Below are 26786 nucleotides of genomic sequence, written 5' to 3' on the forward strand. Positions count from 1 at the left end.
AAAATTCCAGCCAAGGACCACCCCCAGGGCATCACACGAAAAGGGGAAAAAAGGTGATAGTGAAGTGTTAAAGGATAGGTGTGTAAAGATAAATCAATAAGTGTTAATGAGATGTAAAAGAATTAAAATGACATAAATAATACACAAACGCATAGAAAAGTGAAAAAATATTCTATGTGAATTAAGTGGTGATGCCATGAGCAAGGTCCAGGCAGAACAATCCCGGGGGCCCCACTCCCAAACGCTCACCCCCAAATAATTATTGCTACATAATAGTAGCACCCACTCTGGGTCATATAATAACAAATTGATGTACTGCATGATAACAGTACATGTATGAGCTGAGAGCTAACTTACCTTGGAGGTACCCCAAAAAACCTCCACATGGCACTATAAGGATCAGCACCTCCTCCTAATGCTGACTCCTTTCGTGCCTCCAAACTGCAAGCAAAAAATATGGTAGTTGCTCAATCAGCTTGTAAAGGGCGGGGTTTACACTGAACACAGAAAAAAGAAAATTGCCCTCCAGCACACTGCAGATAATTAAAAAATACTTGAATCCTACATGATAATAGAAATTCAGAGGTATTGGTTTACATACATTTGCAAACATATGAATAATATAATTTTTTGGGGTGCCTTGCTTCTCGGACGTGAACCCCTTAATTTTAGGGACGCTGGTATAGAGGAGCCTTGACGACGGCCCAGCGCTTATTCATATATTTGCAAATGTATGTAAACCAATACCTCTGAATTTCTATTATCATGTAGGATTCAAGTATTTTTGAATTATCTGCAGTGTGCTGGAGGGCAATTTTCTTTTTTTCTGTGTTCAGTGTAAAGCCCGCCCTTTACAAGCACCTGTAGTATATTAAGCTGATTGAGCAACTACCATATTTTTTGCTTGCAGTTTGGGGGTGAGCGTTTGGGAGTGGGGCCCCCGGGATTGTTCTGGCTGGACCTTGCTCATGGCATCACCACTTAATTCACATAGAATATTTTTTCACTTTTCTATGCGTTTGTGTATTATTTATGTCATTTTAATTCTTTTACATCTCATTAACACTTATTGATTTATCTTTACACACCTATCCTTTAACACTTCACTATCACCTTTTTTCCCCTTTTCATGTGATGCCCTGGGGGTGGTCCTTGGCTGGAATTTTTGGGGTGCCTTGCTTCTCGGACGTGAACCCCTTAATTTTAGGGACGTTACTATACACTACACCTGAACCCCGGTATTACTATACTATACACTACATGGGAACCCCAGTATTACTATAATATACTCTACACCTAAACCCCGGTATTACTATAGTATACATTACACGGGAACCCCGGGATTATTATACTATACACTACACGAGAACCCCGGTATTACTATACTATACTCTACACGGGAACCCCGGTATTACTATACTATACACTACATGGGAACCCCGGTATTACTAAACTATATGCCACACGGGAACCCCGGTATTACTATACTATACACTACACGAGAACCCCGGTATTACTATACTCTACACGGGAACCCCGGTATTACTATACTATACACTACACGGGAACCCCAGTATTACTATACTATACACTACATGGGAACCCCGGTATTACTAAACTATACGCCACACAGGAACCCCGATATTACTATACTATACACTACACGGGAACCCTGGTATTACTATAATATACTCTACACCTAAACCCCGGTATTACTATAGTGTACATTACACGGGAACCCCGGGATTATTATACTATACACTACACGAGAACCCTGGTATTACTATACTATACTCTACACGGGAACCCCGGTATTACTATACACTACACAGGAACCCCGGTATTACTATACACTACACGGGGACCCCGGTATTACTATACTATACACTACATGAGAACCCCGGTATTACTAAACTATACTCTACACGGGAACCCCGGTATTACTATACTATACACTACACGGGAACCCCGGTATTACTATACTATACACTACATGGGAACCCCGGTATTACTAAACTATACGCCACACAGGAACCCCGATATTACTATACTATACACTACACGGGAACCCTGGTATTACTATAATATACTCTACACCTAAACCCCGGTATTACTATAGTATACATTACACGGGAACCCCGGGATTATTATACTATACACTACACGAGAACCCCGGTATTACTATACTATACTCTACACGGGAACCCCGGTATTACTATACACTACACGGGAACCCCGGTATTACTATACACTACACGGGGACCCCGGTATTACTATACTATACACTACATGGGAACCCCGGTATTACTAAACTATACGCCACACGGGAACCCCGGTATTACTATACTATACACTACATGGGAACCCCGGTATTACTATACTATACACTACATGGGAACCCCGGTATTACTAAACTATACGCCACACAGGAACCCCGATATTACTATACTATACACTACACGGGAACCCTGGTATTACTATAATATACTCTACACCTAAACCCCGGTATTACTATAGTATACATTACACGGGAACCCCGGGATTATTATACTATACACTACACGAGAACCCCGGTATTACTATACTATACTCTACACGGGAACCCCGGTATTACTATACACTACACGGGAACCCCGGTATTACTATACACTACACGAGGACCCCGGTATTACTATACTATACACTACATGGGAACCCCGGTATTACTAAACTATACGCCACACGGGAACCCCGGTATTACTATACTATACACTACACGGGAACCCCGGTATTACTATACTATACACTACACGAGAACCCCGGTATTACTATACTCTACACGGGAACCCCGGTATTACTATACACTACACGGGAACCCCGGTATTACTATACACTACACGGGAACCCCGGTATTACTATACTATACACTACATGGGAACCCCGGTATTACTAAACTATAAGCCACACAGGAACCCCGATATTACTATACTATACACTACACGGGAACCCTGGTATTACTATACTATACACTACATGGGAACCCCGGTATTACTAAACTATACGCCACACAGGAACCCAGATATTACTATACTATACACTACACGAGAACCCCGGTATTACTATACTCTACACGGGAACCCCGGTATTACTATACTATACACTACACGGGAACCCCGGTATTACTATACACTACACGGGAACCCCGGTATTACTATACTATACACTACATGGGAACCCAGGTATTACTAAACTATACGCCACACAGGAACCCCGATATTACTATACTATACACTACACGGGAACCCTGGTATTACTATACTATACACTACATGGGAACCCCGGTTACTATACACTACACGGGAACCCCAATATTACTATACTATACACGGGAACCCTGGTATTACTATACACTACATGGGAACCCTGGTATTAATATAATAAGTTGGGGATGGGATGTTGGCCGTCAGAATACCAACAGCAGCATACAGTCAGAATCCTGATGCCTGGAGGTAAGTACCCTAATCCCCCCTCAGCCCCCTCCTTGTACCTAACCTAATACTTACCATCAGGATGTCAGCGGTGATTCTGGTGCTGGGATTCTGATCGCCAGTATTTTACCGCAGAGCTGCCGACTACATCCCAATAAAAAAATGGTTACAGGTATATCCCTCATTCCCCCCACACATCGCCTTTTCCTTTATACACAAGTTATCACTAAACATAGCAGTGAGGCAGAATTTTCTACATCAGAGTCATTTTATTGCAAGGTTACAAGAATATAGTTTCCTTCTGTAGTAACACTTGGAATGTTATTTATTGAATATTTAATACTACAGATTACTATAATATTGTGTGAATGTTTTGCTGCTAGAATAGTGCAAGAAAAGCAGATTATAAAATGAGCAGCTGCTGTATCCTGCAAACCTGGGGGCAGACACACAAGCAGCAGATAAGGTGGGTGGAGCTGGAAATCTTTAACTACAAAGAGAATGGTAACAGCAGCACAAAGTAATTCAGCTCATATAACTCCATTACAACTATGATCAGACAAGACTGACATGGATACAGCTAGGTAACAGAACAGAGTAATGATGTGAGGCTCCCGGCATACTGGTGCAGTGACTCTGTGCTGTGCACCTGTATATAGATAACAGATCATACATCCAACGCTCAGAGATGTGCAGCATCCTGGCATTTTCCATCAGGTGTGGTCTGTACGTATTAGGAGCCATCCATGAGGAATAGCTGTTCTGGCTTTCTCTCTTTGGTATAATATAGTCCTTACATTAAAGATGAGAGTAACATCCTGCACATAATAGTCCTGTAAAGTCCAGTTACTCATATAGAGCAATTCCTGTTATTATTCATGGCTTGTGTACAATACGTCATTTCTGTATTACTCATGTATTATAAGCTGCAGGATATGATACTCGCACAGTGCTGTCATTCCCTCCATGACACACATACAATAGAGATGACATATTATCTAATACATATGTACTAACAATATACTGATATATACCATGATAGGAGGTAATAACAGGACAGGCCAGTGTATCCATGCAGGTGCCCATCAGAGAGCAAATCCCCAACACCAGAGCGGTGTCACAGTGACAGGAGACAGGAGAGAGGGGCACACGTGTAAGACAAAACCTTTCTTGTTTGGGTATGAGAAATGGATACTAAGACAGTCACAGTATAAAGATACTAAAAGCAAAGTTAGGATAAATCTAAAAAACAAAACAAAGATCTTACACCTAGGCCATCACAGAATATGTGCACCACCAAAAGGACAACTGGTCACTATTCCAGCTTTACTAACAATGTACAAAAAGTTGCAGGTCAAAAAGTGTGGAAAATACTAACAAGCGCGACACGCAGCTGTGTTACCCCACATGGACGTCAGACAGGTCCGTGCGGTGTTTGATTTTCTTACTTGTTACCAAACTCTTTGAACTATTTTTGTAGGTTAATAACAAAGCTTGTATTGTCCTTTCTATGCTCACTACCTCACTACCAAATAATCTCCATCTCCTGACCCTGCACATTACTGGTGGTGTCACCACTGTGGGAGGTGAGACAGGACATACTGGGGACAACCTGTACTGATCCTACTTATCCTGTAATGTCCCTGTATTATTCCCCAATTACTTCGTACCCTGCTCACATATGTATTCTGCTGGGGATATCGGGAGCCTGATGCACTTATTGTACATTACTGTTAGTGGTTTATACCAGGACCAGCAGCTTCCTGTGTCCCAACACTAATTACATTATATAATAATGTACAAATTACATAAGTGATAATCATTGTAATGTCCTTATCTTTTGGAATAATGTAAATAGTAGGTTACAGAGAATCTAATTAGAAGGAACCAGACATCAGACTGCTGTAAGGAGATTAGAGATCCATTTACCAGGAAACCCAACCAGAGAATACTGGATCCAGTGAGATAAAATCAGCGGTTACAGATGTCATTATATCGCCCATCTCACCCTATCACTTACAGCCCAGTCATCACATGATGTCATAGTTTCCCACTTCCCATATTACATCCCCAGCACATTGTCATGATGACAGATTAGTTATGTCCCTATATTACATCATGTGGTCTTGTTACTGTACAAATAGGCCAATAGCACAATAATATTCTAATACAGAGCTTCCCAAACTCTGCCATTACAATCCAAGTTTTAAGGATATCCATGTTTTAATACACATTGTTAATTCAAACTGACTAAGGCATTAAGTGACCTGTGCTCAAGCATGGATATCCTTAATACTTGGCCTGTAATAGTGGAGTTTGGGAAACTCTGATCTGATAGAATAAGGAAACTGACAGCCATTACATGAGGAATGTGTGGGAGCCCTATGTTGGTGACATCCGTGTGGATATATAATAAAATGTAATATATTAGTGTATAGGGGCTGATTCACCAGCGGACACAATGATGATAGTTACACAGATAGAGCGAATGTTTGCCATCACACCAGCATCTAAGTTACACTGCGCACGTACAGCGATCACATTGTGATTACGGAAGCACAGAGGAATACATCGCATAGTGAGTGGCAGGGTGACAGCATTTGGGGGGGAAGTAACAGGGGGGTGGACAGAAAACTGCAGGAGTGTCTGTCCGTGTGATTGCCATGTCATGGGCGTGGCTGTCCGTGTGATCGCCATGTCCTGCAGATGTGTCCGTGTGATCTCCATATCATGGGCGTGTGTCCGTGTGATCGCCATGTCATAGGCGTGTCTGTCCGTGTGATTGCCATGTCATGGGTGTGTATAAATTAGCCATAGCGATGGCAGCTGCAGCATGAGACCTCTCTGCGTGTCAGGAGAGCTGCAGTGTTTGCGGCTGGTCAGACCTGATGTAAATGCTGTGTGACTGCTTGATGTGCGGCGATGGTACCGATGATTACACAGGAGGGCGACATTGTACGGTAAGAAGACAGCAGTGGGCGTGGTTATGGAGGCTGTGCCCCGCCATTAGCACCTGCAATCTGTAAGAGACTGCAGCTGCATTTGCTTCCACTGCTGAATCAGGCCCATAGTGTGATAATGCAAATGTAATTTAACCTTCACTAAGCAGGGACAGCAATCTAGGCTAACATTGTATTTATGCTTGTTCTGATAATTCCCAATATTACAGTACTGCAAATACCGCTGCAATTTCTATATATTTCTAGATGCTCATACACATCGTTTTTCTCCTGTGTGACGTTTCTGATGACTAAAAAGAGCAGATTTATTTGTAAAACATTTCCCACACTCTGAGCATGGAAATGGTTTCTCACCTGTGTGACTTCTCTGATGTCTAACAAGATATGATTTCTCTGTAAAACATTTCCCACACTCTGAGCATGGAAATGGTTTCTCACCTGTGTGACTTCTCTGATGTCTAACAAGATATGATTTCTGTGTAAAACATTTCCCACACTCAGAACATGAAAATGGTTTCTCACCTGTGTGAATTCTCTGATGTATAACAAGATCTGATTTCTCTGTAAAACATTTCCCACACTCTGAGCATGGAAATGGTTTCTCACCTGTGTGAATTCTCTGATGTCTAACAAGATCTGATTTCTGTGTAAAACATGTCCCACACTCAGAGCATGGAAATGGTTTCTCACCTGTGTGAATTCTCTGATGTCTAACAAGATTTGATTTCCCTGTAAAACATTTCCTACACTCAGAACATGAAAATGGCCTCTCACCTGTGTGACATCTCTGATGTATAACAAGGTTTGATTTCTTTGTAAAACATTTCCCACACTCAGTGCATGGAAATGGTTTCTCACCTGTGTGACGTATCTGATGTACATCAAGTGTTCCCTGATGCAAAAAATATTTCCCACATTCAGAACATGTAAATGGTCTCTCACCTGTGTGAATCTTTGTATGTCTAGTAAGAGCTCCTTTCAGTGTAAAACATTTCCCACACTCAGAACATGAATATGGTCTCTCACCTGTGTGACTCTTTGTATGAATAGTAAGAGTTCCTTTCAGCGGAAAACATTTCCCACACTCAGAACACAGAAAAGGCCTCTCAGAAACGTGAACTCTCTTCTGATGTATAGAAAGACTGATCTGATTGGTAAAACCATTCCCACATTCAGAACATGACAATGGATTATCACCTGTGTGATCTGAGCTGTGTGTAACACTACTGGGATTATCAGGGGAACATTCTTCATGGTTAGAGAGATCAGATGATATATCTGTACTGTGAGATGCTGGATGCATACTGGGGATAATGGGGTTTTCTCCTGGAGAGTCCTTTGAGAAGTTATCATCTACGTCACCATCTGGAGATATGAGACGTCTCCCCGAGTTATTCCTGTTGCTGTGTCCATCTGTTGGGAACAATGAGTGTTATGGTAAGAACTTACCTTGATTAATGCTTGGTTTCGAAGTCCATAGGGTCTAGAGGGAGATCTTGGGGTATAGCTGGATCTGAATCCCGTGCACCACACAGTTAAAAGCTTTGCTCCCAGGATGCACTGGACCATCCTCCTCTATACCCCGCCCCCGAGGCACCTCAGTTGGTAAGTAGCCAAAGGCCAGAGGAGGAAAAAAGAGAGAAGACTGGAACACTCAAAAATCACACTCACAGAGGAGACGGAAAACAGGTGACCAACATAAGAACCCACATGAAGCCAGGTGTGTCGTGGCGGGTGCCCTGTGGACCCTATGGACTTCGAAGAAAGAGTTAACCAAGGTATGTTCTTACCATAACTCATTTTCTTCTTCAGAATCCATAAGCTCCACAGGGAGACTGCCCACGAGGGGGGCTCACAGACCGAGTAGAATGAGCTTTAACAGAAGCCGGAACAGGCAGGCCTGCCTGTGTGTAAGCCTCTGGAGACAGTTATACGAAGCCATCTAGCCAATGTTTGTTTGTCGGCTGGCCATCCCTTTTTGTGAAATCCAAAGAGCATAAATAATGATTCCAATTTCCAAAGGGAACTGGTCCGGTCCACATAAATTTTGAGAGCACGGACCACAGCCAAGGAGGTCTCGCCCGCTGAGAGGTCAGGTGACAGAATGGCCGGTCCTATAATTTCCTGATTAATGTGGAAATTAGAAACCACTTTAGGAAGAAACTCAGGGCGAGTGCGAAGCACAGCCTTATCCTTGTGAAATATCAGAAAGGGAGAACAATAGGAGAGAACCCACAATTCCGACACCCTCCTGGCAGATGCATTTGCCAGAAGAAAAAGAGTATTAGCTGTTAACCACTCAATTTCCACCGAATCTAGTGGTTCAAATGGAGGGCCTGAAGAACTACAACCAAATCCCTAGGAGCCACCGGAGGGACAAAGGGAGGTTGAATCTGGAGAACACATTGGAAAAAGGTGTGGATATCCAGGAGCGGAACCACACAGATAGTGCAGAGACATGCACTTTCAACGAGGCCAGTGAGGAGGTCCAAACCAGATTAAAGGAATGCTAATATTCTGGAAATACGAAACACTTGAGGGTCGAATGCCTTGTGCGACACCACTAAGAATATGTATGCCACACTCTGGTAGATCCTGGCTTAAGTGCTCGAAGCATCATGCCGATGACCAAGCTAAAGAATCCCTCGGAGCTTAAGATGGATGTCTCAAGAGCCACACCGCCAAAGACAGATAATCCAGGTCTGGGTAAAGACAAAGACCACGAGACAACAGGTCCTGATGTTGAGGCAGCAGGAACGGAGTGTCGATGGAGAGACTCCGAAGATCTGATTACCAATTACGTCTGGGCAAAGCTGGAGCCACTAGCAGGACCATGCCTCCGTCTTGCTTGAAATTCCAAAGAACCCGAGGAACCAGGGATACTGGAGGAAACAGGTACGCAAACTGGAAGGTCCACTTCACTGACAGAGCATCCATTTGCTTCGGCATCTCTTGTCTTGGACCCGTACACTGGCAACTTGTGATTGTGATGGGAGGCCATGAGGTCCACCTCTGGGAGGTCCCATTTGTCCACTAAGAGCTGAAACACCTCTTTGTGAAGAGATCATTCCCCTGGATGCACGCTGTGATGGCTGAGGTAGTCCGCTTCCCAAATGAGGACTCCCGGAATGAACACTGCCGAGATGGCCAGGAAGTGACTCTCTGCCCAAGTCAGGATGCATGACACTTCTGTCATTGCTGCCCAACTTCGAGTGCCTCCTTGATGGTTGAAATAAGCCACCGTGGTGGCATTGTCGGACTGAACCTGCACGGCTTTTCCGTGAAATATGTGTCTTGTCATCCTGAGGGCCCTGTACACAGCCCAAAGTTCCAATATGTTGATTGGAAGGAAAGCTTCGTCCACTGTCCAACGGCCCTGAAACAAATGCGGGCCATTCACCGTGCCCCATCCCCGGAGACTGGCGTCCATTGTGAGAAGTACCCAGTCCGGGATCCAAAAGGGGCAACCCTTGGTGAGAGAATTTGTCTGTAGCAGCCAAGGCAGAGACAGGCGCACCAGCGTCTGAGTCCTGATTTGGTGGGGTAATCTGTTCCACTTGGATAGTATCAGTCGCTGCAGGGGCCTTGAATGAAACTGGGTATATTCCACCACGTGGAATGTGGACATCATGGATCCTAGAACCTGCATTGCCGAGTGTACCGACACCCGGCGACAGAGCAGGCAATTGCGCACCCACAGTTGCAGAGAGATCTTTTCCGGAGATAGAAAAATCCTCTCTGATGAGGATCCAGAAAGGCTCCCAAATTAACCATTCTCTGAGGGAATGAGGACTTTTTCCAACTGATCAGCCACCCGTGCGCTTGTAGACAAGCGATCATCAGGTGCAACTATTGCTGAAGTACCTCTGGAGAGCACGCCAACTACAGGTGGTCGTCTAGGTACGGCAGGAGTTGTATACCCTGACTCCGTAGGTGGGCTGCCATGACCGCCATAATTTTGGTAAATACCCTTGGAGCCGTGGAAAGGCCAAAGGGCAGCGTCCGAAACAGGAAGTGTTGTTGCAGTATAGTAAACCACAGATAATGCTGGTGGGAAGGCATTATGGGGACATGTAGGTATGCATCCTGAATGTCCAGTGATACCATGTAATCCCCAGGTTCCATAGCCAGTATGATGGATCGTAAAGTTTACATCCTGAACCTGGGCACCCGGAGGAACTTGTTCAGAGATTTGAGGTTGAGAATAGGCCGGCCCATTCGGCTTTTGAACCAGAAACAGAGTACAGTAGTAACCAGTCCCGCGCTGAGATAGTGGAACTGTAACAATAACCCCTGCTTTCAGCAAGGACTTTATGGCTTCCTGAATCTGTAAGGCCTTGGTCTTGTCTATAGGAGGGCTCCTGCAGAAAAACTGGTGGGGAGGTCTTTGATGAAAATGAGAGACCACTTCTTTTATCCATGCATCCTTGGTTGGATGACACCAGTACTGGGCAAACTGAAGAAGTCGGCCTCCCACCCTGGGATCCCCCAGAGGGAGGCCCGTTCCATCAGGCTGAGGGTTTATCCTCTGTAGGTAGTAGGGCTTCTGGCACCCCAGGCCTGTTTCTAAAGCTGCGTACACACACAATGATTTTTTGAACGATTATCGTTAAACGATATCGTTTGAAAAAATCGTTCACTTTCTGAGTCAAACGATGAACGATTATCGTTCATGTGCGTTCACGTTTGTAGTTCAGGCAGACTTGTCAACTCAACGATTTTCATTAAGGGAAAAAAACGTTCATTACACTTTAAAAAATCTGACAGATAATCTGACAGAAAATCATTCATAAAATCGTTGGTAACAAAATCATTGTGTGTGTATGTAGCTTAAGGCTTAGAGGTCGACTTGGCCGCTGATTGTCTAGGGAAAGACTGTCCTTTGGGCTTTCCTTGAGAACGAAAGGACCGAAAGGAAGAGGTTCTAGCCTTTGAAGGAGCAAATAGCAAAATGCCTTTGATGCAAATGGCAGAAAAGCTGAGTTAGATTTTGCCAGAGTGTCCACAATTTTGTCCAGGTCTGGGCCAAACAATATCTACCCATTGAAGGGCAAGGCTTCCAGGCCCTCTTTGGAATCAGCATCCGCCGTCCAGGAGTGTAACCACAAAGAGCAGCGAGCAGAAACGGCTGCGGCCGAGACTCTGGAGGTCAGTAAGCTGGTATCCAAAGCAGCCTTACCAATATAGTCGGCTGCATCCATCATGTGGCCCACTAGAGACCTTTGAGTCTCAGAGGCCTCCTTGGCGAAGGTGTCCTCCAGAACATTTGCCCAGTTCTCAATGGCCTTAGCCACCCAAGAGATAGCCATGGACGGAAGGGCCACAGCTCCAGAGAGAGAGTAAATAGATTTCAGGCATGGCTCCACCTTCCTGTCTGTAGAATCCTTCAGAGAAGAAATGGAAGGCACAGGCAGAGTAGTTCCCTTAATCAGGTGAGTAACATGAGAATCCACCGCAGGTGGCGATTCCCACTTCTTGCAATGACCGTCAGAGAACAGATAACATGAGGCCAAATACTTTTGCGGTTGATACCTCTTACCAGGCGATTGCCAGGCCATGTGGTTTGCCAGCTGGTCATAAAGAGGGAAAACTGCTGAAGTCACCGTAGCCTGTTTAAACTCAGGGTATTTGGATTTAGGGGCAGGAACGTCATCCTCTATATCTAGTATGGATCGGACCACCCTTACCAATGCTGGAACATTAATAGCGGATTTGGGCTCCACCTACAATGCAGGGGAATCCGAATCAGACACCCCAGCCATTTCCCCATCATCTGATGACAAGTCCGAGAGTTGCGTAGACTGGGATGACAATACAGGACGCCTTTAGATGCCTTCTGAGGTCTTTCATTCCGCAACATGGTCTGACAGGCCATAGACGAAACTGCCAAACTCTGAACTGAACTAGAGAAAACATCCACCCAGGGTGGTTGCACAGCTTGCGTAAGACCCTGGAAGGAAATGACATTGTTGTGGTACCAGAGGGGATTGCATATAGAGTGGTAACCCCCGAAAGGGAACAACAGTTTGAGGCCCAGGAGTAGACTGCAATATTTGCGGGATACCCAAAGAGAGAAGGATGGCTGTTTGGTGTATTCCAATGAGGATACAATTCTGTGAATTAGCAGCTCCACCATTTTGTGGGTGACAGCAATCTCATTCTGTGAGAGTGCTGAATCTGCAGTTAACCACATTGTGTCATGGCATTCCATATCTGTATTATGCAAGGAACATGTAAAGTAAGGCGTCAGCCTTAATGATCGTAATTTCATTGCTTTTTAGAGTTTGAGTGGCAGAAATTCAGTAGGTTTTGTGAAATTTGAGATCATGTCTAAGAAGCCCTAATGGGACATGTGAAACCTTAAGGTTTTTTGGCTATGGAATTTCATTGCTTTTTTAAAATGTATTAACAATCAGGGTTTTTAGGAGCAAACCGGGTCACCTGTAGGGAAGAAGGGCAACAAAATGATACACTAGCGCAGGTGGAAGAGGGGCCGGAACACAGGAGACGAGAGTCGGCTGCAGGGGTGGACTGTATGTGTGCGGGGTAGCAACAGCAGCATGGGTGCGGAGGGGCAGCAGCGGGCGACAGAGTGCTCACCGGTACTGGGCATGCGCCTGAGAAAATAAAATCAATAAGTCACAAATGCACGGGCGCATCTGTGAGATCCATCTATGGGCCATTCAATTTGGAACGAAAAGTCCGTTATCAGCGATAATTCATCGCCGATGTCATTTTCACTTATCCCCATATTCAATTTTAAAGACTTTTCGCACGTGCGAAAAGTCTTTGTAAAAAAACGGGGATAAGTTTTCACCACTGCATAGGTGGCGAAAAAAATTGCAGAATTGGGGTGTAGAATTAAAAAAAGTACCCTGCAGCCTTTGGAATCTCCCCTTAAAGTAATCTGTGTAAAAATTTTTAAAAAAAAACAAGCATAGGACAGCCCAAAAAAAGGGGTTAAAAACTAGCGAAATTGACTCAGGGTGGTCCCCAAGTATGCTGCAGGTGTTTTCTAGAATGCGGGTGGTTGCGGCAGGTGCATTTTTGAATAATTTTTAAAAATCATTTTAGGGACTTAAAAATATGCTTGCACCCATTTTCATGTACCCCAAATTTGATGGGAGTAGTTATTTTTACTAAAAACGAAAACCAAATGCTATTCTTCACCACTTCTTCAAAGACGCATTAATGCACCTGCCGCAGCTGGTTAAAACCCCCCATTACCTTCAGCATGCCAAATCGGGGGTACCCATAGTGATCCCCCATGTCAGACCATCTTTGGTTGTTGACAGGAAGATTTCCCCAAAAGTGACAGGATTTTTTGATACTTACCTTTTTTTATCCCGTTTTCGCCGATTCCTAACTGAATACGGGGATAAGCGTGTACGCGCCCGATACTTTATCCCATTGAAAAACGGCGATGATGGTGAAAAGTCTGACCACGGACTTTCTGCCTCTGAATATGGCCCTATGCATTTATGTTAAAAATTGAATGTGTAGTGTCCTTAGAGGACACTACTAATGTTCGTGTTGTTGTGTTTTTTATTTGCCAAGACCCTGGATTGCCTACTTTGGAACGAAGAAGACAGATCCACGTATAGGAGGAGGAGAGTATGGATTTTTTATTACAGGTACTCCATAGGATTATCTACTGGGGAAGAGGACAGATTGGCTACAGGGATACATAGGTGAGTATGTGAGATAGTGAGTACGTGTGTGTGCATGTTAGTTGTAATAAAATTTTACTTTTCTACGGTGTGTGTGTTCTGTGGTCTTTTAATATTGATTTTGCTATGGTTCTCCAAGTACCAGCATGCAGGGGAGGCTTGCTGGGAACTGTAGTTCTGCAGCGAAAGATAATATTTTAACTTTAATTGCACCACACTTTACATAATCAACCCGGCACCCACCGGCCAGGGGTGCCGTGGATAGTCCCGGGCTATCAGCCTGGGATGCCCTGGAGAGGGGGACCCCTTTATTAGGGGGGTCCCCAGCTCTCCAGGGATCCCCGGCCTGGGCTGATGCTTTGACTGGGGGGGGGCTCGGTGAAAGGGCTTCCCTGGCTGTGGCATCACCCCCCCCCCCCCCACTAGAAACGGTCCGGTGCTGTTTCTGGTAAATCCAGGGGGACCCTACACTTTTTTGCCCTGTATTTCCAGAACCAGGGACGGCTCAGAGCCCAGTGCTGGTTGTGCTGAATACGGGGGACCCCTAGGTCATTTGTCCCCAGTATTTTGGCAACCAGGACTGGTTATGAAAAGCCTGATATGGGTGAGCCCCACGTTTTTTGTCCCCTGTATTTAGCAAAACCTAGCCCGGAGCTGGTTGTTGTTTTTGGGTGGAAGGCCACGCCATTTTTTTATTTTTAAACAAGTTTTTTTTTTAAATTAAACACAGATGCACAGACGAATCTTAAGGGGCGTACACACTGGGCGATATTACTGAGCGATTGCACGATTACAACATCGTAATTGTGCAATCGCTCAGTAATCGTGCACTAAAATGTAGGAAATGACCAGCGATGCACGCGCCCGCTGATCGTTTCCGACATTGCAGGCCAATCTGCCGATAACGACAGATTGGCCATGTTCAGGAATGATGGAGTGTGCCTGCACTGAACGACTGATCGTTACATGATTACAATGTCGTACTCGTACTGTTGTTCCTGATCGCACAGTGTGTACGCACCTTTACTGATCCCGTATTTTGTTTCTGTGTTTGTTTATTTAAACACAGATGCAGGTATTGCAGATCTTTCAGATCCGAGCATCTGTGTGCTGCTACCTCCCCCGGGGCCTAACGCCTACACCACTGCCACTAATGCCCGCTACCGTCCCCAGGTCCCGCCAGGAGCTAACGCCCACAACCTCCCAGGTCCCGGCCGCAGCTAACACCAGTCTAATTCCCCTGAGCTCATCGCCGCTACCGCCCGCAGATGACAGCCATCTTGGTGCACCCGAGTGAAGCCACAGTGAGTACACCTGCTGGAGGCTCCTACTGAGGCTGCGCAACAAATTGAAACTTTCTATCTGTATAATGGCGGGTTCCTGAGGTAATAGTTTTAAAACTGTAACTTTCTCAATTACCTGAACCCCAAAAGGCCGACTGTGCCCTTATAATATATATATACGGGAAATCAGGAAGCGCAAAACTGAGTACCCACAAGGGATGCAAAACACTGGTCCAACAATACGGCACCGTGCAGCACACATGTGACAGACTCACAAATAATTGATATATAGAGATATATAATCCATAAAACCTCCCCTCACACACCGGTCAGGGCTGTAGGAAAAGGAAAGGGATAGATACAGACTGACAGAATTGAGAAAAAAAAAAAGCCAGCACTGGCATAAGTGACATACAATGCAGATAGAAAATACCTACTGCAACTTGGCACTACAATCAGCTGCCCAGATTCAGTGTCTGCTGTATACACTGACCCCAGGGGAAAGGTATACAGGGGGACTGGTCCGCACGCTTCTCCAGACAGATCTGTACTGGCGTCGGCGGGGTGAAGGAGCGGAAGCGCAGATGGCCTATGGACAGTCCGACGCTGCCGCTCTGAAGAATGAAAAGAAAAAAAACTATAAACTCATAAAAATAAAATAGCTTTGTGGCTGCTAATCAGCCCCCCTGCGCAAACAGTGACCCGACTATGGCCGGGCACAACTAGAACTGAGGCGCCTCTGGCTCGGTCGCGGGGTATAGAGGTCGATGGTTCAGTGCATCCTGGGAGAAAAGCTTTTAACTGTATGGTGCCCGGGATCCAGATCCAGGTATACCCCCAAGGTCTCCCTGTGGAGCCTATGGACCCTGAAGAAGAAAGAATAATTATATGGGAATTAGTGCTCCTGCATAACTATACTATACTGTGAAACTATTATAAGTTGTGCCCGGCTGTACCCCAACATCTCCATACTGTGTAACTATAATAAGACGTGCCCGGCTGTACCCCAACATCTCCATACTGTGTAACTATAATAAGACGTGCCCGGCTGTACCCCAACATCTCCATACTGTGTAACTATAATAAGACGTGCCCGGCTGTACCCCAACATCTCCATACTGTGTAACTATAATAAGACGTGCCCGGCTGTACCCCAACATCTCCATACTGTGTAACTATAATAAGACGTGCCCGGCTGTACCCCAACATCTCCATACTGTGTAACTATAAGACGTGCCCGGCTGTACCCCAACATCTCCATACTATGTAACTATAAGATGTACCCAGCTGTACCCCAACATCTCATACTGTGTAACTATAATAAGACGTGACCGGCTGTACCCCAACATCTCCATACTGTGTAAGTATAATAAGTCGTGCCCGGCTGTACCCCAACATCTCCATACTGTGTAACTATAAGATGTACCCAGCTGTACCCCAACATCTCCATACTGTGCAAGTATAATAAGACATGCCCGGCTGTACCCCAACATCTCCATACTGTGTAACTATAATAAGACGTGCCCGGCTGTACCCCAACATCTCCATACTGTGTAACTATAAGTTGTGCCCGGCTGTACCCCAACATCTCATACTGTGTAACTGTAATAAGACGTGCCCGGCTGTACCCCAACATCTCCATACTGTGTAACTGTAAAGACGTGCCCGGCTGTACCCCAACATCTCCATACTGTGTAACTGTAATAAGACGTGCCCAGCTGTACCCCAACATCTCATACAGTGTAACTGTAATAAGATGTGCCCGGCTGTACCCCAGCATCACCATATTGTGTAACTATAATAAGACGTGCCCGGCTGTACCCCAACATCTCCAAACTGTGTAACTATAATAAGACGTGCCCGGCTGTACCCCAACAACTCCATACTGAGTAACTATAATAAGACGTGCCCGGCTGTACCCCAACATCTCCATACTGTGTAACTATAATAAGACATGCCCGGCTGTACCCCAACATCTCCATACTGTGTAACTGTAATAAGACGTGCCCGGCTGTACCCCCAACATCTCCATACTGTGTAACTGTAAAGACGTGCCCGGCTGTACCCCAACATCTCCATACTGTGTAACTGTAAAAAGACGTGCCCGGCTGTACCCCAACATCTCCATATTGTGTAACTATAATAAGACGTGCCCGGCTGTACCCCAACATCTCCAAACTGTGTAACTATAATAAGACGTGCCCGGCTGTACCCTAACATCTCCATACTGTGTAACTATAATAAGACGTGCCCGGCTGTACCCCAACATCTCCATACTGTGTAACTATAATAAGACGTGCCCGGTTGTACCCCAACATCTCCATACTGTGTAACTATAATAAGACGTGACCGGCTGTACCCCAACATCTCCATACTGTGTAACTATAATAAGACGTGCCCGGCTGTACCCCAACATCTCCATACTGTGTAACTATAATAAGACGTGCCCGGCTGTACCCCAACATCTCCATACTGTGTAACTATAATAAGACGTGCCCGGCTGTACCCCAACATCTCCATACTGTGTAACTATAATAAGACGTGCCTGGCTGTACCCCAACATCTCCATACTGTGTAACTATAATAAGACGTGCCCGGCTGTACCCAACATCTGCATACTGTGTAACTATAATAAGACATGCCCGGCTGTACCCCAACATCTCCTACAGTCAGTGGTCGCGATTGTGGGAGCTCCCGGAGCAATTAAATTCAGCGTAACGACGTAACCTGGGTATTTAGTCTTGAGAACCGGCATTCTCCGACTAAAGTGCTGGCTGTGAGGCTGTTAGTACTGGGCTAAGCCGTCAAACAGCCGCGCGGTCGGAACTTTCATCAGAGTTCCTCTTCCACCCTCAGAAACATCGCGCTATACTGAATGGCGGCCAATGACTTCATCATGTATTTGGCGATGTTTCTCATGAGGAGGATTAGGGTGCAGCAGTAACACTGGCCGGGGAGTAATCACTAAAAATTACAAAGGGGGAGATGTACCAAACCTTTCAGAAGGTTTGTGGAGAAGTTGCCCTTAGCAACCAATCAGCTTCTGTCATTTCACTGACTGTACTTGATAATGATAGCTAGAAGCTGATTGGCTGCTGTGGGCAATTTCTCCTCTGTATCTCTCTCTAAGGCTTCATACACTTCCCCCAGATTCTCTCTCTTATGATATGTTATGTACTATGGGTGCAACATCAGGGCTTAAACCTGGGATTTCCTGCACTGAATTCAGACACCTTATCTATAATCTACACCAGTGGTCGAAGTGTGCCGGTATGCGGCGGTATGACATACCGGCACTTCGATTTGCACTGACCCAGAAGTTGCTGTGTCTGTACACTACAGTGAGCTTCTGGCCTTCTGCACAGCGGGGGAGTGGCTGCACGTGTGACTCATACAGCCACACACTCCAGAGCCCGGATTGCCACTTGCCTGTATAATGCTGCTTCTCGCCGGAAGTTCTGCTGCTCACAGGGCTGGGAGGCTGGATGGCCCTTGTCTGCTGTTGCTACTGGATGGATCTCCGGCGCTCCCCTCTTCATAGACACAGATACACTCCCTCTGTGCCTCCACTCCTCCTCAATTGACTGCTGCCCTTGTCTCCCGCGGTGTTGCAGATTACCGATGGACACTGTGGTCCCTGCTCCCCGCTCCCCACATCATCTCCACTCCCTCAGTGCCTCCCCACCCATCCTTCTCAATTAATTGCTACTGCTGCTCCTGTCTCCCACGCGGTTGCAGATTACAATGGTCGGAAATGCGGTCCCTGTTCTCCGCTCCCCTCCCCTTCTCCTTATTTGACAGCTGTTGCTCCTGGCTCCCACAGGGTGTGGGTTGCTGCTTGATGGAACTCCGGTCCCTGCTCACAACCACATCTCCTTTCCCTCTGTGCCTAACCTCCCCTGCTCCTCATTTGACTGCTGCTGCTTCATGCTCCTTTGGGGTTGCGGGTTGAAGGTCGGAACTCCACTCCCTGCTCCTCTTCTCATCTCCACTCCTTCTGTGACTACACACTGCCTCTGGACAGACACCATCCTAGGAGACAACCTGCCTACCTGTACCATGTCTCCGCAGCTCTGTTGACTGATTAGTGAGTAATACCTTCTATGGTGTATGTTTTTCCTGTGGGGCCTATGTCTGTGTATTTATTACTGTGGGGGCCTGTGTGTGTGTGTGTGTGGTTATTACTGTGGGGGCCTGTGTGTGTGTGTGTGGTTATTACTGTGGGGGCCTGTGTGTGTATTTATTACTATGGGGGCCTGTGTGTGTGTATTTATTACTGTGGGGGCCTGTGTGTGTGTATTTATTACTGTGGGGGCCTATATGTGTGTATTTATTACTGTGGGGGCCTGTGTGTGTGTATTTATTACTGTGGGGGCCTGTGTGTGTGTATTATTGCGGGGGCCTATGTGTATGTGTATTTATTACTGTGGGGGCCTATGTGTGTGTGTATTTATTACTGTGGGGGCCTATGTGTGTGTGTATTTATTACTGTGGGGGCCTGTGTGTGTATTTATTACTGTGGGGGCCTGTGTGTGTGTATTTATTACTGTGGGGGCCTATATGTGTGTATTTATTACTGTGGGGGCCTGTGTGTGTGTATTTATTACTGTGGGGGCCTGTGTGTGTATTTATTACTGTGGGGGCCTGTGTGTGTGTGTATTATTGCGGGGGCATATGTGTGTGTGTATTTTATTACTGTGGGGGCCTGTGTGTGTGTATTTATTACTGTGGGGGCCTGTGTGTGTGTATTTATTACTGTGGGGGCCTGTGTGTGTGTATTTATTACTGTGGGGAATGTGTTTGTTTGTATTTTGTTATTGGTGACAATGTGTGTTTTTTTCATGTGAATTCTATGGGGGGAATTCAAAGTGCATAATGTGTAATGGGCACTACTGTGTGTACAGAGGCGTAACTAGGGTATTTGGAGCTCAGGGCAAGCCCCCCCTATGCGCCGAAAAATGGGTATGGTCATGAGGGCATGGTCACTTTAAAATGGACGTGCCAACATGACACACCCCTTTCTCATCACTCTGCACCTTAATGTGTGGTCCCCCCTATGCAGTGCCACTTATATAGTGACCCCAGTAGTAGTCCCACCCATGCAGTGTCCCCAGTAGTGGTACCCCCTATGCAGTGCCCCTTATATAGTGACCCCAGTAGTAGTCCCACCCATGCAGTGTCCCCAGTAGTGGTACCCCCTATGCAGTGCCCTTTATATAGTGCCCCCAGTAGTGATCCCCCGTATGCAGGCCCCCAGTATTGATCCCCCCTATGCAGTGCCCCTTATACAGTGCCCCTGTAGTGGTCCTCCCTATTTAGTGCCCCCAGTAGTGGTCCCTCCAAGTGCAGTGGCCCTTGTGCCCCCAGTAGTAAGCCCCCCCAGTAGTAGTCCCCAGTAGAGGTCTCCCTTCCCGATGCAGTGCCCCCAGTTGTAGTGCCCCCAGTAGTAGTTCCCCCCCCAGTAGTGCCCCCAGTAGTAGTCCCCCCCACCAGTAGTGCCCCCAGTAGTAGTCCCCCCCCCACAGTAGTGCCCCCCAGTAGTGCTGACAAAAAAATAATAAAAATAAATAAAATAAAAAATTACCTGAATCCCAGCTCCGGCTCCCGCATTCATCCACGCATCAGTCCTCCCGGGCTGGCGCGCTCTGCATTATGGGAGCTACGTCATGACGTCTCTCCCAATACCCACGGCAGGAGCTGGAAGGCCAGCTCATGAGTTAGCTCCAGCCCGGCTCTTGCAGTGGGCGCTGCAGAAGTCAATGAGAGTCTGTCTGACTCTCTTCGGCTGCTGATTAACACACACATTGCGGCCGCGCTGGCGGCAATGTGTGTGTAAATACACAGCCTGAGCCCGCATATTTACAACCTTACTTTTTCCATACCCCCACTACAAATTCCCACTTCGACCACTGATCTACACTGTAATGGATGTTACACTGAGCTAAAACAGTCACTACTAATAGAGTGCAGAGTGCTCTATACATTATATCACACACAGGACATACTAGCTGCATCCTGCTGTGTCCTCACACTCTCCATATCTCCATCTCAGTATGTGTAACAGAGTGCAGGCATGGTCTATACATTATATCACACACAGGTCATACTAGCTGTATCCTGCTGTGTCCTCACACTCTCCATATCTCCATCTCAGTATGTGTAACAGAGTGCAGGCATGGTCTATACATTATATCACACACAGGTCATACTAGCTGCACCCTGCTGTGATCTCCATCTCAGTGTGTGAGATACACCAGAGAGTGTGGGGAGGAGACGCATTCGGTATGGAATGCCGGCTGCCGCATGACCGGCAGTTCGAATCCCGGCTACGGCAGCCCGACAAAACAGCATAACCCGGCAGCGGAAGACCGACAGCGCTGGAAATCCCGATCGTCTAAAGGTAAGTATAAACTATTCTATTCTAACCCCCTAACCCTCCTTAGGGGTGCCTAACCCTAACCTCCCCCCTCTAAGTGCCTAACCCTAACCCCCCCTTCCCCACTATCTAAACCTAAATCCCGGGGGGGGTGCCTAACCCTAAGACCCAGTGGGGGTGCCTAGCCCTAACACTCCCTCCCCCTAGCCTAACCCTAACCCTCCCGGGGGGGTGCCTAACTCTAAGTTCCCCCCAGGTGGCCTAAACGTAACCCTCCCCCACCCCTGCGGCTGTCCGCTTGCAGCGCCCGGCATCCCTTCGATCGGGATGCCGGGCGCCAGTGTCGGGAAAATGACAGGCGTCTGGATTATAGACGCCTGTCATTTAACCCTAGCCGGGATTAAGGATTCTAGATGCCGGCAGTCGGGATTGCGACCGCCGGCATCTTAAACATATCCTGGAGGAGACTGGTCAGATCTCTGGGCTGGTAGCACACAGTGACATGATGTGAGGGGGGAGAGCAGGAGTATAATAGGGGCTGATGGCTCCCGACTCCCCAACTAGGCAGATACATTTCCCTCATTAGTTTGTACTGACAGTGAAAGGTGTAGGCTAAGAGATTGTTGTAGTGACTGAGAAAGGAGAATATGTGACTGTTTTCTGTAGTAAGTGTGTATTACTCACCTGTGCTATCTGTATGGATTTCCTCCTCCTTACACTGCTGATCACTCCTCTCAAATGTCTCTTCTTCTCCCTCTGTATCTTCTGCCTTCATATCAGTCACATACGTCTCTTCTTCTCCCTCTATATCTTCTGCCTTCATATCAGTCACATACGTCTCTTCTTCTCCCTCTGTATCTTCTGCCTTTATAGCAGTCACATACGTCTCTTCTTCTCCCTCTGTATCTTCTGCCTTTATATCAGCCACATACGTCTCTTCTTCTCGCTCTGTATCTTCTGCCTTCATATTAGTCACATACGTCTCTTCTTCTCTCTCTATATCTTCTGCCTTCATATCAGTCACATAAGTCTCTGCTTCTCCCTCTATATCTTCTGCCTTTATATCAGTCACATACGTCTCTTCTTCTCCCTCTATATCTTCTGCCTTATTAGTATGAGCTGCACCCTAAACAGAAATAGTTTTTTTAAATAATGTTTGGTTTCAATAATTGAGAATAAACAGTAGAATATTAGTGTATTAGACACACACAGCATCTCTACACATCATATAGTGACAGTCCCTTTGGTACCTGATGCTCCTGTGGGATCCTGTGATAGTCCTCTGTAAAATCCTGGGAATAAAGAGGACGGGGACATATCTCTAGGGTATTACTGTTACTGGGCCCATCTGTAGGAGACACACAGTGACTGAGTACATTGTATATATGTGATTCTCCTCTGTACAGTGCTGGGAATACAGAGGACGGGGACATCTCTCTGGGGTATTTCTATAACTGGGCCCATCTGTAGGAGACACACAGTGACTGAGTACATTGTATAAACAGTGTTCTCCCCAGAAATTTTTTCCAGCCGGGTGGCATCATGAAGTAGCCGGGTGAGGGCCTTCGCAATAATAAAATGTTTTAAACCCTGACCTTACAATTAAACTTGAAATAACAATTCATATAGTAATTTTCTTATTATTAGAGGTCCAGGGGCCTATTCATGATGTTAATTATCAGGGTCTGAATGGACCCCTACAATTAACATTCTGACTCACCGCGGCTACCGGAGCAACTCATCATTGCACCGGCGCAATGACAGCTGATGCGATATCAGCTGTCCCCGGGAGCCGCTTCATTGCTCCTTTTCGGAGCAGTGAATCTTTTTACTGCTCCTAGCGGAGCAGTGACGGGACTGCGCATGTTTAACCTACAGGTCACGCATGCGCATAAGAGTCCCGACATCCAAAGGAAGGAGCCAGACAGGGGCGAAGGGATCTGAAAACATCCCTCATCGCAACCTGGACCTCCTTACCATAGGGAAGGAGCGGGTTGCAATGCCATAGCAGGAGCATTCGCCATCTGAAGATGGCGAATGCTCCCACAGTCAAGCTCTGAAAATATTATATTTCCGGAGCTTGATGAATTCTGTCCCCATACTAGTGTGTGGGGACAGCAGGCCGTTCCACAAAAGGAAGGTAAGTAGGAGATAGCTGTGATATCTCCTGCTTTACCTACTTGATGAATGGCACGATAACTTAATTTTTACAATTGCAGGTGAAAATGTGCACTTTCACTTTCTTTTGTGAAAATTAAGTGATGATGAATAGGCCCCTCAGTCATCTGATTATGAAAAATCTGCAAAGTCTGTAGGATCTGGTCCTTTTTATATAGCTCCCAGATACTGTCCCCACTTGCAGGATCTCAAAGTGCCGGGTGGTGCCTGGGGAGAACACTGATATATGTGATTATCAGGTGATGTGTGTATATAGAGGTCCCCATACCTGCTCTCTCCTGTACAATAAGTTATAGTCTCCTCTTACCCAGTGATGTGAGGGGCCGGTGATTCTCCATCATTACGTCCTTGCACAAAGCCCTGTGTTCCTCTATATACTCCCCCTCCTGCATGGAGACATAAGACAGTGACATCCTGACACCTTATAGGAACCTGACACACACAGTGATACAGTCATCACCCAGACACATGCCCTGGTGTTACTGTATAATGTCCCATTCCCAGCAGTCACCTCTCCAGTCACCACCCAGACACATCCCCTGGTGTTACTGTATAATGTCCCATTCCCAGCAGTCGCCTCTCCAGTCATCACCCAGACACTTCCCCTGGTGTTACTGTATAATGTCCCATTCCCAGCAGTCACCTCTCCAGTCATCACCCAGACACATCCCCTGGTGTCACTGTATAATGTCCCATTCCCAGCAGTCGCCTCTCCAGTCATCACCCAGACACATCCCCTGGTGTCACTGTATAATGTCCCATTCCCAGCAGTCACCTCCCCAGTCATCACCCAGACACATCCCCTGGTGTTACTGTACAATGTCCCATTCCCAGCAGTCACCTCTCCAGTCATCACCCAGACACATCCCCTGGTGTTACTGTACAATGTCCCATTCCCAGCAGTCACCTCTCCAGTCATCACCATGACACATCCCCTGGTGTTACTGTATAATGTTCCATTCCCAGCAGTCACCTCTCCAGTCATCACCATGACACATCCCCTGGTGTTACTGTATAACGTGCCATTCCCAGCAGTCACCTCTCCGGTCATCACCCAGAGATATCCCCTGGTGTTAATGTATAATGTCCCATTCCCAGCAGCCACCTCTCCGGTCATCACCCAGACACATCCCCTGGTGTCACTGTATAATGTCCCATTCCCAGCAGTCGCCTCTCCAGTCATCACCCAGACACTTCCCCTGGTGTTACTGTATAATGTCCCATTCCCAGCAGTCACCTCTCCAGTCAGCAGCTGAATGATCTTATTGGTGAGTTCCAGGATCTTCTGGTCATTGTCTCTCTCATGTATCAGTGAGTGAGGTGGAGGCACCGTGATGGGGCTCTGGGTCCTGCTCAGTTCTCCTGACACACGGGGATGGCTGCTGGGTGTCTCACAGTCACCGGATGTCTTCTTCACTACTGTGTAATCCTGTGTATTGGGGGAGACACAAAATATCACTGAATACACTCCCAGATCCCCTCACCTCCCCAGTCATGTCAGTGCACAACAGGGGGTGTAACAGCTGTACAGAGGTGTCAGTAACACAGGGGAGGGGGAAGGGAACAGAAGAGGTTAATAACACAGGGATAGGACAGCAGGCAGCCCAGGGGACACACAAAGGGTTACACAATACAGAATCCCATCAGTCACTCTGCACAAATGGTGAAATGACAAATGACCGCACCTCAGATGTATGTTACATGTGTGACCAGCCTGCCGGCCGTGCGTGTGCAGCGTAGGGTGGGGTGAGACATGTCCTGGGGGATAATCAGTGACACTCTGAGGATCTGGGGACTGTCACAGCCACTGGCTGTCTCTGAGAGAGTCTCTATTGCTCAGGATAACAAGACGCCCTGACAGACAGTCTCAGCTCAGGGAGTGCTGCCCTTTGTTACATGGCCTGTCTGTGTCCTTCTCACACATCCTTCCCCAGCTCCTGTTATGTATCATCTGGTATATATAGGAGGGTGGTTCAATAAATAAAGTAACAAGACCTCTCATTGTGTAAATGTAGTCACCTTGTACATATACATATAATAAATAGCATGGCCTTAGTACAGATTATTTATCCACATAGAGCCCGTACTTGTCTAAACATTTGTTCCAACGTTACACCAAGGCATCTATTCTGGCCTAGAAGAAATCAGGGTCAAGCGTCTGAAGCCAGGATATGACAAATGCTGAATTTCACCATCGGCTGTGAATCACCTTCCACCCAGGTACTTCCTCAATAGTCCAAAGAGATGGAAATGACTTAGTACCAGGTCAGGACTGTAGGGAGGATGGTCCAGTATCTCCCAATGGTAGCGCTGTAACAACACATGCATGCGGTTGGCTGAGTGGACGTGCTTGGCTGCTCATCTTGAATGTATGTCCTGCTGTTATCAAAGGCACCAACCCCAAACCTGTTACCATGACATTATCACCGTACACTCCAATAAGCTGGTGATGAATTACAGCTGCTGATGTGCCCTTTATACACAGAAATCTGATCACACTATGCACCTTAATGTGTGCCCATGTTACCGCCAGCCCCGCCATCTTACACCTGATGCTGGGACAGTATGACTGATATGAGGCGCAGTGTAATGGGTGTGAGGGGAAGCAGTGGTCTACCTGCTCTGTCCTGGTGGGTAATTAGAATGAAATAGAGAACATTACACATGAGAGGTCTTGTTACCTTATTGACCACCCTCGTACATAAGGGGTTGGGTTCAACATCCCGATGGTCAAAATGCAGATGGTTGGAATGCCAGAATTGGAATCCCGACACTGAAAATCTCGACATTTTCACTAAGTATCCTAAGGTTAACTCTAAACCCAATCCACCCTCCCGCAGCCTAACCCTAAC

At 46.5% G+C, this 26786-nt stretch overlaps 1 protein-coding gene across 3 annotated transcripts in view; it reads right to left on the reverse strand.

The window, feature by feature from the left end:
* Window positions 1-3716: 3716 nt before the first annotated feature.
* LOC148502608 (uncharacterized) overlaps window positions 3717-26786 on the reverse strand; it is a 29625-nt gene continuing 6555 nt past the window's right edge. Inside the window, exons 2-6 of one of the 3 annotated variants that reach the window (XM_088449588.1) lie at window positions 25172-25363; window positions 24242-24320; window positions 23007-23104; window positions 22441-22882; window positions 3717-7840 (exon numbers count right to left, since the gene is read on the reverse strand). In XM_088449588.1, the coding sequence (XP_088305714.1) occupies window positions 6678-7840; window positions 22441-22882; window positions 23007-23104; window positions 24242-24275 (1737 nt within the window). In that variant the 5' untranslated portion in view covers window positions 24276-24320; window positions 25172-25363 and the 3' untranslated portion in view covers window positions 3717-6677. Of the gene's footprint in view, window positions 7841-22440; window positions 22883-23006; window positions 23105-24241; window positions 24323-25171; window positions 25364-26786 lie in introns of those variants that run through there. The other 2 variants (XM_088449589.1, XM_088449590.1) reach the window with 2 other exon arrangements.

The sequence above is a fragment of the Taudactylus pleione genome, unplaced genomic scaffold (assembly GCF_031769625.1).
Source record: "Taudactylus pleione unplaced genomic scaffold, aTauple2 ptg000488l, whole genome shotgun sequence".
Classification (NCBI taxonomy): Eukaryota; Metazoa; Chordata; class Amphibia; order Anura; family Myobatrachidae; genus Taudactylus; species Taudactylus pleione.